The sequence below is a fragment of the Nicotiana tabacum genome, chromosome 15, assembly GCF_000715075.1.
Source record: "Nicotiana tabacum cultivar K326 chromosome 15, ASM71507v2, whole genome shotgun sequence".
NCBI lineage: Eukaryota > Viridiplantae > Streptophyta > Magnoliopsida > Solanales > Solanaceae > Nicotiana > Nicotiana tabacum.
The window spans coordinates 72,774,402-72,789,735 of record NC_134094.1 but is presented as its reverse complement, the minus strand read 5'-3'; the positions used below and the strand labels follow the sequence as shown (position 1 = coordinate 72,789,735).

Sequence of the window (15,334 nt, the reverse complement as noted above, 5' to 3'; positions counted from 1 at the left end):
TTATAATTGTTGTAAACTTGTAATTTGCAAGTTCAAAAATAACAAAATCAAAAAAGAACTTGCAACTTAATTTGAAGTATTATATATTATTCAATAAAAATATCAAATGAAAGTCTTCAGAGCTTGATCCTTATATATAGGTCTTATTAAATAATTTTTTGTAGTCACTTACTTTCAAATTTTAATTTTAACATTATAAAATTCAAATTTTAAGTTTAAAATTTTAAACTTCAAAATTTAATTCTAAGCCTTAAAAGCTTGCAAACACTTAAGTATTAATAACATTGAATAAGAAAAATAAAATTTACTTTAAAAGAAAAAATAAAAAATTCACGGCACGCTAACAGCCCGCTAAGTCCGAACCCGGACGGACAAAAAAAAATCCAAAAAAGTACAGCCCGCTAACAGTCTGCAACGTTAAATGGACGGGCTAATTTTTTTTATATCTAACCCGCCCAGCCCGCCCGTTAAATACCTATACTTCATATCTTGGCATTGAAAGATCAATATGTAAGCAGAAGTTTACGAAAGGTGCAAACGCACGTTAGAACCAACGGTTAGTTTTTAACGTTGAAAGTTGGTCAAGACCTACAGTGTCCACTTTTTGCAAAAATATGGACGTGTTTTATATTTAAAGCACAATAATAAACCCACCGCCAAAGATAAAGGGATCTTTGAGTCTTTTCCTCGAAAATTAGAAAAGGAAAAAGAGTCCGACCCGTGAAGACCATAGTCGGTGAACGGGTCGGATACACCCGACTTCTAACCCAAATAGAAAACAAAACTAGTACTAACTCCATTCAGGTTTATGTATTTTTTTTTATCCTAAATTTAAAAATAATTTTAGTTAAACTTATAACTCTACCACAAAAAAAAAATTTTATAACCACATAAATACGCTAGGCCTTTTTAATTATTTAGGAACACAAGTTACAAAATTCTTTCTATTTTTATTTTTTCTTAAACTTAGTAAATGAGAGTAACAAAATCGTCGGGTCTACATTTCAGATTTTCTCCCAAAAAAACCTTTTTGGCTCTTCTTCTTCCTCGTTCCCCCACAGCTGCGAGCTTTTGCTACTAGCTTTTCGAAGAATTATAAAAAGAAGGCGTGTGTAACCGGCTGAAGTCTTACTAGGTTAAATAGGTACTTTTTCTTTTCCTTTTCCACTTTCTGTGAAATCGATTTAATTTGTTGAGGAGCGTGCGGATGAACATTGAGGAACTTAATCATGAAAATTTCCAAAAGGCTACGATTTTCTGTATTTCATTGATATATTTCTGCTGTGATTAATATGATTTTAGTTTAACTGCTATCTTAGAAAGTTTTCTAGTTTTGTTTGCATTATGGTTTTGTTACTGACTTACTGTTATGTTATAATACAGTAGTGCTTACCCTAGAGCCGCTCTTGTTGCTCTCCATTTCTTCCTCCGGCGAAATCTGAGTTGTAAGTTCCCCTTTTCATCTGTCTTTATATTTCTACTCTCTTAGTGACGACTCTTAATTGTCAATTACAGAAACTGTGAAATGGGTTGTAGTGTTCTGTGTGTGTTTGCTCTCACTGCATAAATGAACCATGAACTCCAAAAATTTGACACTATCTTGTGAATATTACAATCTAATATGCTCTGATTGTTTGCTTTCTCGTGATAATGGCTGTAAAGTAGTAACCCTTTTTTTTTCAGGAAAGTAGTAATCTTTTCTACATATATTTCTCTTAGAAGAAGGGAAAAAGAGAAAAGAAAAGCCACAAATATGACTTTCTTACAATGGTGTGTCCCGGCCAGCTTGTGTCACAAATAGACAATTACACTGCTACCTCCCATATAAGTATAGGTGCCGATAAAATATGAAATTCTTATGACTTTGTTGTGAGTTTTCAGCTCTTTTGTGAGAGTCATAAATTTTATTATTAGAGTAATTATTCAGCGACAAAGATGAATAGTTACTATATTACATTGATGAGTATCTAATAGTGATATGTGTGCTTTTCTTTTTGCTAATTTTTGGGGTACTTTGAAGAATCTGAACAAAGTACCTATACATGACTTTTTGACACGGTAAATGATCCATGTAACATAACTAGTTTACAAAAAGAGACTCCCAAGATATTTGAAGAGAGTCACTAAATAACTTCTCTTTTTTGGTATATATTCAAAGAATAAAAAGTGTATGCAGAAAAATAATAATTAAATATCTGGCTTAAGTTTTCTTGAACTTATATGGATAAGCTTGCATCCCATTTGATGTTTGTTGATGTGTTTTTCTGATTGCTTTGCAGTAGTGCAGGTTTAATTGGTTAAGAGTTGCTAGAGCTCCTCAAAGAGGAACATGCAGGTGAGTGTCTACTCTGAGAAACCTACACTGTTTCTAAATATAAGAAGATAATTCTTTAAATAGTTTGTTTCTACCATATCAATGTTATCCTTTATTTTTATGAATTTTTTTCAAGGGTCAAAAATTCATTATATTATTAATCTCTCTTATTCTTTTCTCCCAAAAGCAAGGAGATGTTGGACCAATTGATTTGGATAAGACAACAACGACATTGGAACCTGATAAGACGAGTGGTGGGGGTCTTTTCGTTCCTGGAAAGGATAGAGTAGTTTTCAAACCTTCAGAGCGGAAATCTCTTCTAGGTATGATTTGATTGACCTATATTTTCATCTCTTCAATATTTAGGTCATATTTGTGAACGTATTTTGTGGTTTTGGCACTTTATTTGGTTCCATTTTCTCTAAAATAAAAGTGGTTTATATATAATGCAAGTAAGGCACAGTTTCTGTATGTTGTATAGTTCACCGTCACAACAATTGGAGTTTTATATGACAGCAAGGTTGATTTGGCTCAACTGTATCCAGATTTGGTTGTTTACCTTTACTGGACTTATGTATTCTAAAAGCTGAAAATGATTATCCATTTGATGATTGGTAATGCCACCTTCTGAAAGATATATGAGTAAAGACACAAACTTAACTTGGATATGACTCCTAAGTCCTAACTAGTTTGTAGGCATACCGCCCCCTTCCTTACTTTCTCTAACAAATAGAAGGACCATCTGCAAACTAACAAGGAAATATGATCCATACTATTGTATGACCTTAAATTATCATCCTCTCTAGCTATCTATCAATGATAAATTTGCTTTTCAATAAATTTGTTACTTGTCTTGGCAGGTGAAAAGGGAAAAGTCCAAAATGTGACAAACCTGTATAAAAAGGGTATAGAATGACCTTACTAATTTTGGAAAAAAAATGAATCAAAATTTCACACTGAAATAACAAGAAAGAAGAAGGAAGTAAGGTTCACCTTGTGACACCTCATGTATCCTGATTGTGATGTACAACATCCTTTCACGCTTTCTTAGCTTTGTATAGTTCTACATATCTACATATTTTGTTTTTCGCTTAGGTTTTCAAAGCTTTAGATTGTTGGGGTCCCTCACCCTAAACATATGCTATTTGCAGATTTCCTTCATTTGTATGTTGGATTCCTTCACAAAATGTGACCGTTATATAGCTTGCTTCTTACATTGAGTATTTTCATAGTATATTAAAAGCTTTATAATAGACTTTCTTTTGTTGCTTGATTAAAAAATAGATACAAGTTTCTTCTTCTGAGATGTATGCTTTTGCACGTTAATGACGACGACAACAACAACAACAACAACTGCACCTCAGTCCCAAACAAGTTGGGTCGGCTATATGAATCCTCACTGAATATGTCACTTCATTTAGACTCATCCATGAGAAACTTTGAAAAAAAATATTATTTTGGTCTATCCAAATTCCTCTCTTTGTTAGGTGAAGCCATAAACATATAGGTACTCAAGATGTCTTTCAAAAAAGAGTAGTATAAGAACATTACATTTTATTTGTAATAGTTTCATCTGCTTCTTTTCAGCTCTTATGTGTTTTCGACTATTGGTACATGTATTAGATCCGTTTCCTTGTTGAGTTATCAACTTTGACTATGTTCTTTTCTTGTTAAGTGTTAAAATGTGATAACATGAAATCTTCTTGTGATTTACATCTTAATCAACTTCTTACTATTGGATAGGGCTTGATGCCTTGGCGATTGCTAAAAAGGGAGGGGCTACCGTGGAGAGTGGATTTAAAGTTCCAAGGGAGAAACTTGCTTCAGTTGTGTCATCTTTAGATGAGGACGAGGAGGCATCTGCTGCCTCTGGAGTTGATGAGTTGGGAATTAGTGCATCTAATGTTTCACGGAATAATGTACAGAGGAGGTATCGTGAATCCTGTGCTAGTGAGGCATATGTTTCAGGTACCAGCTCTAACTCTTTTTTCTTTTCATATTCGAGGATTCATTATTATAATCAACTCCAACATTGTGATTGCTTTTGCTATGGTCTCTGCTGCTACATTGTAACTCAATATGAATTTTATGACAATAATGCTGTACTTCGTATGGGCTTAACTGGGCCCAGATCTAAGGTTTATTACTTTGAATAAATTAAGCACGCAATAATTCTTTAATTGCAAGAATGAATAACATTGAACTAAAAGATAGAGATAACCTTTGCAGAAAGGAAAGTTTTCCTTCTCTCTCTGTATCTAGAGGAAGCCAATGGTGAAAGCAAAAGACATGCATAATTTCAAACCACCTTCATTGCCATGGAACCAGAAATGCTGAATAGAAAGTATCGAAGACTCTATTAGTCATACTTCTACAATTCAGCACTTGTTTGGTATTGTTTCCCTAAATAAAATCTTACTTATAAGAAAAAAAATCAAAGATCTTGTGCTCTCTTTTGGATGACAGGGGACTAGAATATTAGAGTATCACAACCAAAAGTGCATTTCCGTAGCTAATATTTTGAATGATCTTTCTGAGTTTTCTTTCTTTTTTATATCCAATAAAATGTCATATTGCTAGCGATGGGATGGTTACTTTTGATTTTTAGGCATTCTAGGGTTTTGTGTGCTCCACATGAAATTGATCTCACTGATTTAAAATCATTGAATTTGCTTTTACTTTGGTAAGTCAAGATAAGTTTCAGTAATAACACATCAAAACGGTGTCAAGTATTTACAAAGTAGGGGCTGGCTCAACCCCATTCATTGATCAAATTACCCCAATCATATGTAGATAATATATTCCTTGCATGAAAAAACATAGAAACACTAAATACCTTTAAATACATCTAGTGTCCCTCTCTTTATTCTGGAATAATCCCTTATTCCTCTCATTCGAAATTTGCCAAATCATTTGATACATCCAGTGACATCTTTTGAGTTGTGACTAATAATTACTTGCTTTCTTTTCCTTCTTGTTAGAAATGTGTCATCCTGTTCATTTGTGGGTTCCTTTTCCAACTTGTTGTTAACGTTAAATAGCATTTCTGAGTGTCTTTGTAACGTCAATGCTAAACTAAAAAGCAGCTTTTTTTGTTTTGTTTTGTCTGGTTTTTGGGGGCAGGGGAGTGTTTCTGAACATAGATTGTTTCCTTATCTTTTGTAGTTATTGTTTGTTCCCATTTGGTTCTGCTATAGGTTCTTTGATTTGACAAAACAGGGAGTAGTTGAAAAGTATCACCTGGACAATTTCGTTTTTGAGGATGCAAACCCTGATTTATATGATCAGATTTAGTAATTCTTCTATTACATAAGGTAAAGGTAAACCTGAAATAACTTTAGGTGTTTGGGTCTCGAGGCAGGGGTGGCAGGGGAATTTGGGAATTAGTTGGTAGCTGATGTTATTGAAAATTAGCCAAAAGCAAAAAAGAGAAGATTGAAACAGGATTACGTTAAAACTTATTAAAAAAATCTAGCTTTTGTTCTGAGGTTTGTAAAACTGTGTTTATGCCAACATAATGTGAGGTGAGGGCTTAAACAAAGCTGGTTTTGTAAGCTAAATGGACCTTCCACTCAAAGCTAAAAAAAGTATCGAACCTAGCTGAGACTTCCTTATCACTCCCAAAAAAAACTGAGACTTTTGACTAATTGAAGGGCTGTAATGTTTTAGCTGTAGTTAAATAAGTTAGAGCAGCATAATTGGTGGATCCCATCGTCAATGTTTGGGGCATGATCAGACTATACTTCCCTTCCATGAAAGAGTTCGAAGGTGTAAATATCAATCATAGTAGGAGACCTTGAAACTCCTTTGCTACTCTGCGGATACATTGACAAGGATTTTGGGAAGTACCTAACTTCTAATCAAATTGCTTTTTTCTCCCAACCTAATTAAATCGTTTTTTTCCCCAACCTAATTAAATTGCTTTCACAAATAGAGATATTGCTCCATGTTTTGTTTTCCTTTCCCCTACCTTTCCTGCTGCCTGTGCAACGATTGATACCCTTTATTTTCTAGGTAGTACAGTAACCGATGAACGGGAAGATCCCGAGACAGTCCCGAGGCCTCACTTGAATGAGAACACAGAGGTACATTGCTTATAAGTACCCTTGCTCTGACATAACTCATTGCCATTTTAAGATGTAAAGCTGTTCTATTTTCTACAACTTAAGCATGATGTTGTTAAATTGCTTTTCTAATAGTACCTTGAATTTCTTTTCGTGGAAGTTTCTAATTTCCTTTCCTTTTTTCTGTGTTCGAGTGTTTCAGTTTTTTGATCAACGTAGGGAGAAGGGTTCTGTGTAGTTTAAGTCTCTTCTCTTACCGCTTGATATCCTTGCATATTGCGTCGGGAAGAATAAGTGAGATAAAAGGAAGTGACGTTCAGAATTAAGAACTTTGCGGAGTTGGTACCTGGCTCAGCTGGGGTCTAAGATTGACCAGTCAGCAACGTTGTCATGAAGCAAATTTGAATACATTGTCCTTTTCAATACAGTGAAATATCACTGTTAATTGTCAAAGTAGCATAATAAAACATATGAATGCATGGTTATCGATAAATAATGCATATGGATGCACATTTATAGGTCATGCATCTTATCATTCAATATGATGAAATAACAAAATGAATCAAGGTAACTGGTTGCAACTGACCAACCTTTATTTTTGATGAAGCAATCGCTAAGAAAGTACGGCATGGGTTTCATCAGAACATCTTATATGCAAGATGTGGCAGTAATATTACTTATCTGAGTCATTTGAAGTTCGTTACACTGTTTCTCTTATTTCGTATCCATTAAAAATGGTCAGGTTCTCCAGCTTGGATTTGACAAATTGGTACCTTTAAGAGTTCTCTACTTCTTTCTTGAGATTTTGGGGTCCAAAATGTCTGTATGAATTGTTGGAAATCCATTCCTCAGTGCATGTGTCCTGCTATTTTAGTGAATTTCTTGTAGATTCCATGGTCAGGTTCTCCTGCTTGGATTTTATAATTTGGTACCTTTAAGAGTTCTCTACTTATTTCTTGAGATTTCTGGGTCTGAAATCTCTGTATGACTTTTTGGAAACCCATTCCTCAGTGCACGTGTCCTGGTATTTTGGTGAATTTCATGTAGATTGAATCATATGCTTTAGTTTCTCGCCTTAACTTGATGGAGTGATTATGTTTTGTAGTGTATCGTTGCTGCATTTTGAATACAATAATGTGTCACTGACTTATGTCTTATTCAAGGTTCCAGCTGCATCTTCTGGGAGTTCACGCTCTAGGAATACTACTAGGCGTGAGTCAGTTGACCGTGAAAGGGATAGAAGTAAATACAGGGATAATTACAGAAGTGAAAGCAGGGAAGGGAGAAGGGGAGAGAGAACTAGCAGGGAAGAGCACCGTTACAGGGATTCAGCACATGGTTATGAAAGAGAATATGATGGGGATGGCGGAAGAAAAAGAAGTAGATATGAAGGCTCTAGGAGGACACCTGGTAAGCGTTACATCTTCATTTACCAATTCCTTGTATTTTTTGTTCTGATTTTTCAAATCTAAAACAAGTTTAGTGGGTAGCATGTGATACAGTCAACATGCGGATATGCTGACCAAGATGTAAGTCATCACAATGCACCTAGTTCTCAGTCTGCTGATGCTTGATTTTTTCAAAACATGTCGTAATGTATTTAACCAGAAAATAGATTATGCTCCTGCGGAAGTATCTACTCGTTACGGAATCTCCTCGCTGTAATTTTGTGACATTTTCTTTAGGCGTTTGACATTTGAACTGGCAAATTTTGTAACCATTCAGGAAGATCTGAATGGGATGATGGTAGATGGGAGTGGCAAGATACCCCTCGTCGTGATAGCCGTTCCAATAGTAGTAGCAGACGTCATGAGCCTTCACCTTCCCCAATGTTCCTTGGTGCTTCACCTGATGCTCGGCTTGTTTCTCCATGGCTGGGGGATCGTACTCCTCATTCTGCTGGTATGGTGGCTGTGAATTCTAACACTGGCATTGTCGCAAAATTTTGTCAGCATATGATTAAATGAGAAACCTTCATACCTGCAGAGGCTGCTTCCCCGTGGGACAGTGTGGCTCCTTCTCCAACTCCAATAAGGGCATCTGGGTCATCAGTAAGATCTTCAAGTTCTAGATATGGTGGAAAATCCAATTTGATTACGTCTTCTACAAAAAGCTTTCTGTCCGAGGTAGTGCTTTGTACTCAAACTTCCATCCTTCTTACTTCCTTTTTTTGGGCTTTGGGGGCTGACTGGACTAGGAAAATAAAGGTTTCTGTGTTGCTAAATATGAGGCCATCTGTGTGCTGTCTGACAGTTTAATAAGTGACATTGTTTAAATTTTTTTACTTATGCTTTACTTCCTTCTAGGATGGAGTAGATGACACAAATGGTGCCTCTGAAGTTCAAAATCAAGAGATTACTGAAAGTATGCGTCTAGAGATGGAGTATAATTCTGATCGTGCCTGGTAATTATCTTTCCATTTTATAATATCTACTGTATTATGAAGCAAGTCGTATGATTATACGTGCTTGCTATGTGTTCTTTTGCGCTTCTAGTAATCAGTTTTATTATTTTTGATAGAGCCAATAATCACTTCTGTTATACAGGTATGACCGAGAAGAAGGTAGTACAGTGTTTGAGGGGGATGGTTCATCAGTATTCCTTGGTGATGAGGCATCTTTCCAGAAGAAAGAGGTGGAATTAGCCAAAAAACTGGTAAGTATGGAGATACAGAAGTCTTTAATCATGCTTTTGGCATATATTCACATTTATATGTTTGTGCTAGAACTAGCAAACTCATGTATGTTACGTGGAAGTTGTAACGATATGAATGGCTGATGCTTTCAGTTTGGAAAACTTGCTTGCTGGTTAAGTTTAGCTTACACTTGGCAATTCATGTCACTGTCTGCATGACAATCTTACGTGCCATAACTTGCTGTATTTGAGAAAGACTATGAAGATTATGCTTACTGCACTGGATCCCGCTGTCATCAATAACTGATGATGCGAATAAGAGGGATTGTTTTCCAGAGATATTTGTAAAATTCTCTGGTGCCAATTGCCTTTTGATGTGTGAGCATGTTTCTATCACTATTGCGATTGTGTTTGACAATTTGCATCAGCTTATATTCAGTTGTACTTTTCCTTATGCCACCTTCTGATCGAAATCCTTTATTTAGACAGGTCGTCCTTTTTAGATTATGTATTCTGTATCCTCCTATTTTAGACCCGTGTTAAACATCTGAGAGGTCACAAAGACGTTTGAACAGAAGGGATGGAAGACCTTATACTAAATGAAAGTGCTGTATTTTTCTCTCTTTTTGTGTGGTTGTGCCTACTTTTCATACATCTAGATGTTCTTGATTTTGCACCTCCTTGGTGCCATCATCTAAATACTATTGTTGCTTCTCTGATTAAAAAAAGGTACTCCCTCTGTCAAAATAGGTGATCTTCTTTTAGCTGAATGAGCATTGCTAATAAGTTCTTATACATGTAAGTCTGAGAAACTGAGCTAAACGGATCATTGAGGAAAATGCAAGAGATTCACTTTGTAAGTCAAGTTTTCATCATTTGAATATAATATTCAGAGCTTCTTGGACTTTTCCCGATGTGATTACTAAAGAAAGTCTGTTCTCCGTGGGTTAGCATAATATCAAGAGCTTCTGTAATCTATCAAACTTAACTATACTGTGTGGTTAACAATCGCTTATATATGTTGCAAAACTCATGCAAACACGTGTATGGTCTGTCATTGACGCCACCTTCTTCCCTTTTCCCTTGCCACATGTAACAGGTTCGTAGAGATGGGAGCAAGATGTCACTTGCTCAAAGTAAAAGGTTATCACAGCTCACTGCAGACAGTGCTCAATGGGAAGATCGTCAGCTTTTGAGATCTGGAGCTGTTAAAGGTACCGAGTTGCAGACGGAGTTTGATGATGAGGAGGAACGGAAAGTTATTCTTCTTGTTCATGGTACATCTCTATGATACGCTTCCCAGTGAGAAATTCAATCTGGCTTCTCAAAAATATTTGCTCTATTTTTGTTTGGATATCTTACTATTTGTTGTGACAGATACAAAGCCCCCCTTTTTGGATGGGAGAATTGTTTTCACCAAGCAAGCTGAGCCGATAATGCCAATAAAGGACCCAACATCAGATATGGCCATAATTTCACGCAAAGGGTCAGCTCTAGTTCGGGAAATACGTGAAAAACAAAACATGCATAAGTCTCGTCAAAGATTCTGGGAGCTTGCTGGCTCAAAACTCGGAGATATCCTTGGTGTGGAGAAGAGTGCAGAGCAGGTACCTTATGTTTGCCATCAAATTGAATATACTATGTTAGTCCTGTATGTCTTAGGTCATAGAAGTTATGGATCTGACATTTCCTTTCACCTTATGCTAGGTTGATGCAGATACTGCTGTAGTGGGTGAGGATGGTGAGGTTGATTTTAAGGGAGAAGCTAGATTCTCACAGCACTTAAAGACAGGGGAAGCTGTTAGTGATTTTGCAAAATCAAAAACACTTTCACAGCAAAGGCAATATCTGCCCATCTTCTCTGTGCGAGATGATTTACTGCAGGTTTGACCCATTGTCCCATTTTGGTACTCCGGTAATTTTATTGAATGATGAATTACTGAACCTGTTATCCAGCTTAATAGACCTAGAAACTTTTGCTTTGAACATCATTGGGAATCAGTTAAATGGTAAAACTGACATGAGCACCCATAGGTAGGACTTGAAGCAGTGTGTACAAATTAGATGCTAAGCTGCTTTCTTAAAGTTTATTAATATCCTTTACCTTGGGATAAATTCACTAAACTGTTTTACCTATGAAAAACAGAGTTGGTTCTCCAAGGTATTCTTTTTAACTTGCAGATGTTTTTTCTGGTTCTTTTCCTTTGGGGTAACAGGTGGTTCGCGAAAACCAGATAGTGGTTGTTGTTGGAGAAACTGGTTCTGGAAAGACAACGCAGCTAACCCAGGTTTGTTTAGACTTTTTTTTTCTTTTTCTAAACTATTTTTTAAAGTCTAAATTGGAATCTGTAGAAATTTTTGTTCAGTCTTTGAGTTCTTGTCTGTAATTGTCTGTAATTGCATGCAGTACCTGTATGAAGATGGCTATACAATTAGTGGGATCGTTGGATGCACCCAACCCAGGCGTGTGGCAGCCATGAGTGTTGCAAAAAGAGTTAGTGAAGAAATGGAAACTGAGCTTGGTGATAAAGTTGGATATGCTATTCGTTTTGAAGATGTCACTGGGCCAAGTACAGTTATCAAGGTGAGTCTTTTGATCATATGAGATGAGAGTATACTCACACCTCTTAGTTGTAATTTATGCAATTGGAAAGGAAGTGTACCTCTAATCGCCCTCTTTTTCCTTTAGATGCCCTTGGTTCACTCGTAAGTTGGTGTAGTTGAATATATGTATATTTCCTTGTGCAGTACATGACTGATGGTGTGCTTCTAAGGGAAACACTCAAAGATCCCGATCTTGAAAAATATCGGTATTGTTTTACTCTTTAATACTTTCATAAGCATTTTATATTTGATTTCCTAGAATGTCAAGTTTCTGCTTTCTTTATGTAGTGCAGTCATTGAAAATTTCTCTTTTTTGCAGTGTAATTGTTATGGACGAAGCCCATGAGAGATCACTTAATACGGATGTCCTTTTTGGCATTCTTAAGAAAGTTGTGGCTAGGCGACGTGATTTTAAGCTTATCGTCACTTCTGCCACTCTCAATGCCCAAAAATTCTCCAACTTCTTTGGGAGGTAGGTTCTCTATTGAATAGCTGGACGAGGTGACTGCTTGCATTGGCTTTTCATCTCCTTTCCACTTCACATAACCTGTGTCTTTTTCTATTGCAGTGTACCGATATTTCACATACCTGGAAGAACCTTTCCTGTTCAAAAACTGTATAGTAAAACCCCATGTGAAGACTATGTCGAAGCTGCAGTTAAACAAGCCATGACCATCCATATTACTAGTGCACCAGGTGATATACTCATCTTCATGACTGGTCAGGATGAGATTGAAGCTACCTGTTATGCACTTTCTGAGCGGATGGAACAGCTTACCTCGTCAACAAAGCAAGCAGTGCCCAAGCTGTTAATTCTTCCTATATACTCCCAACTGCCTGCTGATTTGCAAGCAAAAATATTCCAGAAAGCTGAAGACGGGGCACGCAAATGCATTGTTGCTACTAATATTGCTGAAACATCCTTGACTGTTGATGGAATTTTCTACGTCATTGATACAGGCTATGGTAAAATGAAGGTGTACAATCCACGAATGGGTATGGATGCTCTGCAAGTGTTTCCTGTTAGTCGAGCTGCCGCTGATCAGCGTGCTGGTCGAGCTGGTAGAACTGGCCCAGGGACTTGTTACCGGCTTTACACTGAGAATGCATATGAGAATGAAATGCTTCCAAGCCCCGTGCCAGAAATTCAACGGACAAATCTTGGGAATGTGGTTTTGCTGCTCAAGTCTCTCAAAATTCAGAACCTGTTGGATTTTGATTTTATGGACCCACCTCCTCAGGATAACATCCTTAACTCCATGTATCAGTTGTGGGTATTAGGTGCACTTAATAATGTTGGGGATTTAACGGACCTTGGCTGGAAAATGGTGGAGTTCCCGTTGGACCCTCCCCTTGCCAAAATGCTCTTGATGGGAGAACAACTAGAATGCTTAAATGAGGTTCTGACAATTGTTTCTATGCTTTCAGTGCCTTCAGTTTTCTTTAGACCCAAGGATAGGGCAGAGGAAAGTGATGCGGCTAGGGAAAAGTTTTTTGTGCCTGAATCTGATCATCTTACACTGCTTAATGTTTACCAGCAATGGAAAGCTAATCAATATAGGGGGGACTGGTGTAACGACCACTTTTTACAGGTCAAAGGTCTGCGCAAGGCTAGGGAAGTAAGATCCCAATTGCTGGACATCCTCAAGACACTTAAAATTCCACTCACCTCCTGTGGTCCTGATTGGGATGTTGTAAGGAAAGCCATTTGTTCTGCATACTTCCACAATGCAGCTAGACTGAAGGGAGTTGGGGAATATGTTAATTGCAGGAATGGGATGCCTTGTAACTTGCATCCCACTAGTGCTCTCTATGGATTGGGTTACACTCCTGATCACGTGGTTTATCATGAGCTGATCTTGACGACAAAAGAGTACATGCAGTGTGTGACAGCTGTGGAGCCTCACTGGTTGGCAGAGTTGGGCCCAATGTTTTTCTCCGTGAAAGATTCTGACACGTCAATGCAGGAACATAAAAAGAAACAGAAAGAAGAGAAAACTGCCATGGAGGAAGAAATGGAAAAGTTGAGGATGGTCCAGGCTGAGGCTGAAAGAAGAAGCAAGGAGAAGGAGAGGGAAAAGAGAGCAAACGAGCAGCAACAAGTTTCAATGCCTGGTTTGAAGAAAGGCTCAACTACTTATCTACGACCTAAGAGGCTCGGTCTGTAAATACACTATTTGCTGTAGTTAGATATCTGGTGAGATAATTTGTGCCCGCGTGTGAAACACATGCAATTTAGTCCAATTCTTATTCATCTTCAAGTTAATTTGGAGGATGGAGACACGAGATTTGGAGAATGAAAAAATCCAAATGAAGTCAACAAATGTCTGTATAAGTTCTTCCATTTAGCAATTGTCTTTACTCCTTTTAACCCTGAATTTGACAAATGCTTGTATAAGGTTCTTCATATAGCAATTATTTTTGCTCCTTTTGACCTTGAACATTGAGTTTTATAACTATTTTTAGCAGACTGATTAGCAGGGAATATATGTTGCATGGTGTTAAGATTACAGGATGTGCTATTGGTGTTGTATTAACTTCTTATCTGGAGAGGAATAAAAAGGAATTTTACAATGATTCACTTTGTTTATCATAATCTATTGTGATGGGAAAGAATTACTTTTTTTACCCTAGATGCAGATAGAATCATTTATGTTTGTGGAAATATGTCCTTCATGCCTTGCTTGATTAAGAAAAATGACGCATAATGTATGCTTGTAACAAGCTTACTCTTCTCCTGTAAAAGTGAAAAAGCTTGAGCTCTACTCCTTTTCACCTTTTAGGCGACATAGTGAAGTGCTTGAGGTTGTTCAGGTTGCCGAAAGAGGAATGCTGCTGGCAAGTTCGGTGGGTGATATAATGTTTATAGATTGAGCAGTAAGTGATATGGTGTAAAGTGTAAACATAGAAATGAAAAGTTACATTTCTCAGATTCTCAGTAAGAAATTCAAGTTGTTTTTCTTCAAAATGTATTTCCAACAAACTTTCTTTACATGATTAACCCGGAAAGCCGAAGATCTAAATGAGTGAACAGTCGTTTAGTTGGTTCAAAACTTGTGATACTACTCCTTTTAAATTGTGACTTGTTAATCATTGTATTGCTCCTAGAAAGAACCAAAAAAGCTTCCACAGTTGAAACACTGTAAAAATAAGCTCATCGTAGACTTTCCGTAAAGAATCAAGTTATACGCGTCCATTAAAAATGTAGAGAATGTCTAAGATATCAAGTGTAGTAGCATCTTTTGACGGGTAATTACCTATTCCTTAATCCTGAGTAACTTACACAATAAGGTAATAACTACAATTGACTTCTAAGTAAACTGGCAATGTAAAATACTTTAATCAATACATATAAATTAGGAACTCGGACAGAAATGCCCTAGCAGCATGACTTAATTACCCAACCTGCCCCTAAATACTCAAATTCTAGTCGCTGCTCTGTAATTGTCCCATATTTTGCTACTCCCAAATTACCTCCTATTTCTTTGTCTACTGCATAAGGAGTACTTCCTACCTATGTGTGCCATTTTCTTCTCTTCTTTTGCATTTTTCTCCGTAGCTTAGGAACAAAACAGGAAGAGGAGTAAGTAAATACTATATAATAATTGGACATAAAAATGTTAAACTACTTACGAATTCATTATATTAAATATTGAAGTTTTTTCATCTTTAAATAAGACATTGAAATATTAGCTTGAAGGTGTATTTTATGTGAAAT

General features: G+C 36.7%; 1 protein-coding gene across 3 annotated transcripts; it reads left to right on the top strand.

Moving 5' to 3' along the window:
* Positions 1–945: 945 nt before the first annotated feature.
* LOC107788760 (pre-mRNA-splicing factor ATP-dependent RNA helicase DEAH7-like) lies at positions 946–14,209 on the top strand. 3 transcript variants are annotated; one of them, XM_016610468.2, is made up of 19 exons: positions 946–1,144; positions 1,384–1,445; positions 2,280–2,335; positions 2,502–2,637; positions 4,058–4,282; positions 6,329–6,399; positions 7,542–7,788; positions 8,104–8,280; positions 8,365–8,504; positions 8,685–8,782; positions 8,925–9,033; positions 10,112–10,289; positions 10,390–10,619; positions 10,720–10,896; positions 11,229–11,300; positions 11,420–11,596; positions 11,761–11,822; positions 11,936–12,088; positions 12,185–14,209. In XM_016610468.2, the coding sequence occupies exons 3-19, from the start codon at positions 2,330–2,332 to the stop codon at positions 13,782–13,784; spliced, it is 3,858 nt and encodes a 1,285-aa protein (XP_016465954.2). In that variant the 5' UTR covers positions 946–1,144; positions 1,384–1,445; positions 2,280–2,329; the 3' UTR covers positions 13,785–14,209. The 3 variants fall into 3 exon arrangements, with proteins under 3 accessions (XP_016465954.2, XP_075086974.1, XP_075086975.1); XM_075230873.1 differs by having other exon boundaries at positions 947–1,144; positions 1,387–1,445; XM_075230874.1 differs by lacking the exon at positions 946–1,144 and adding an exon at positions 1,232–1,259.
* The last annotated feature ends 1,125 nt before the right edge of the window (positions 14,210–15,334 follow it).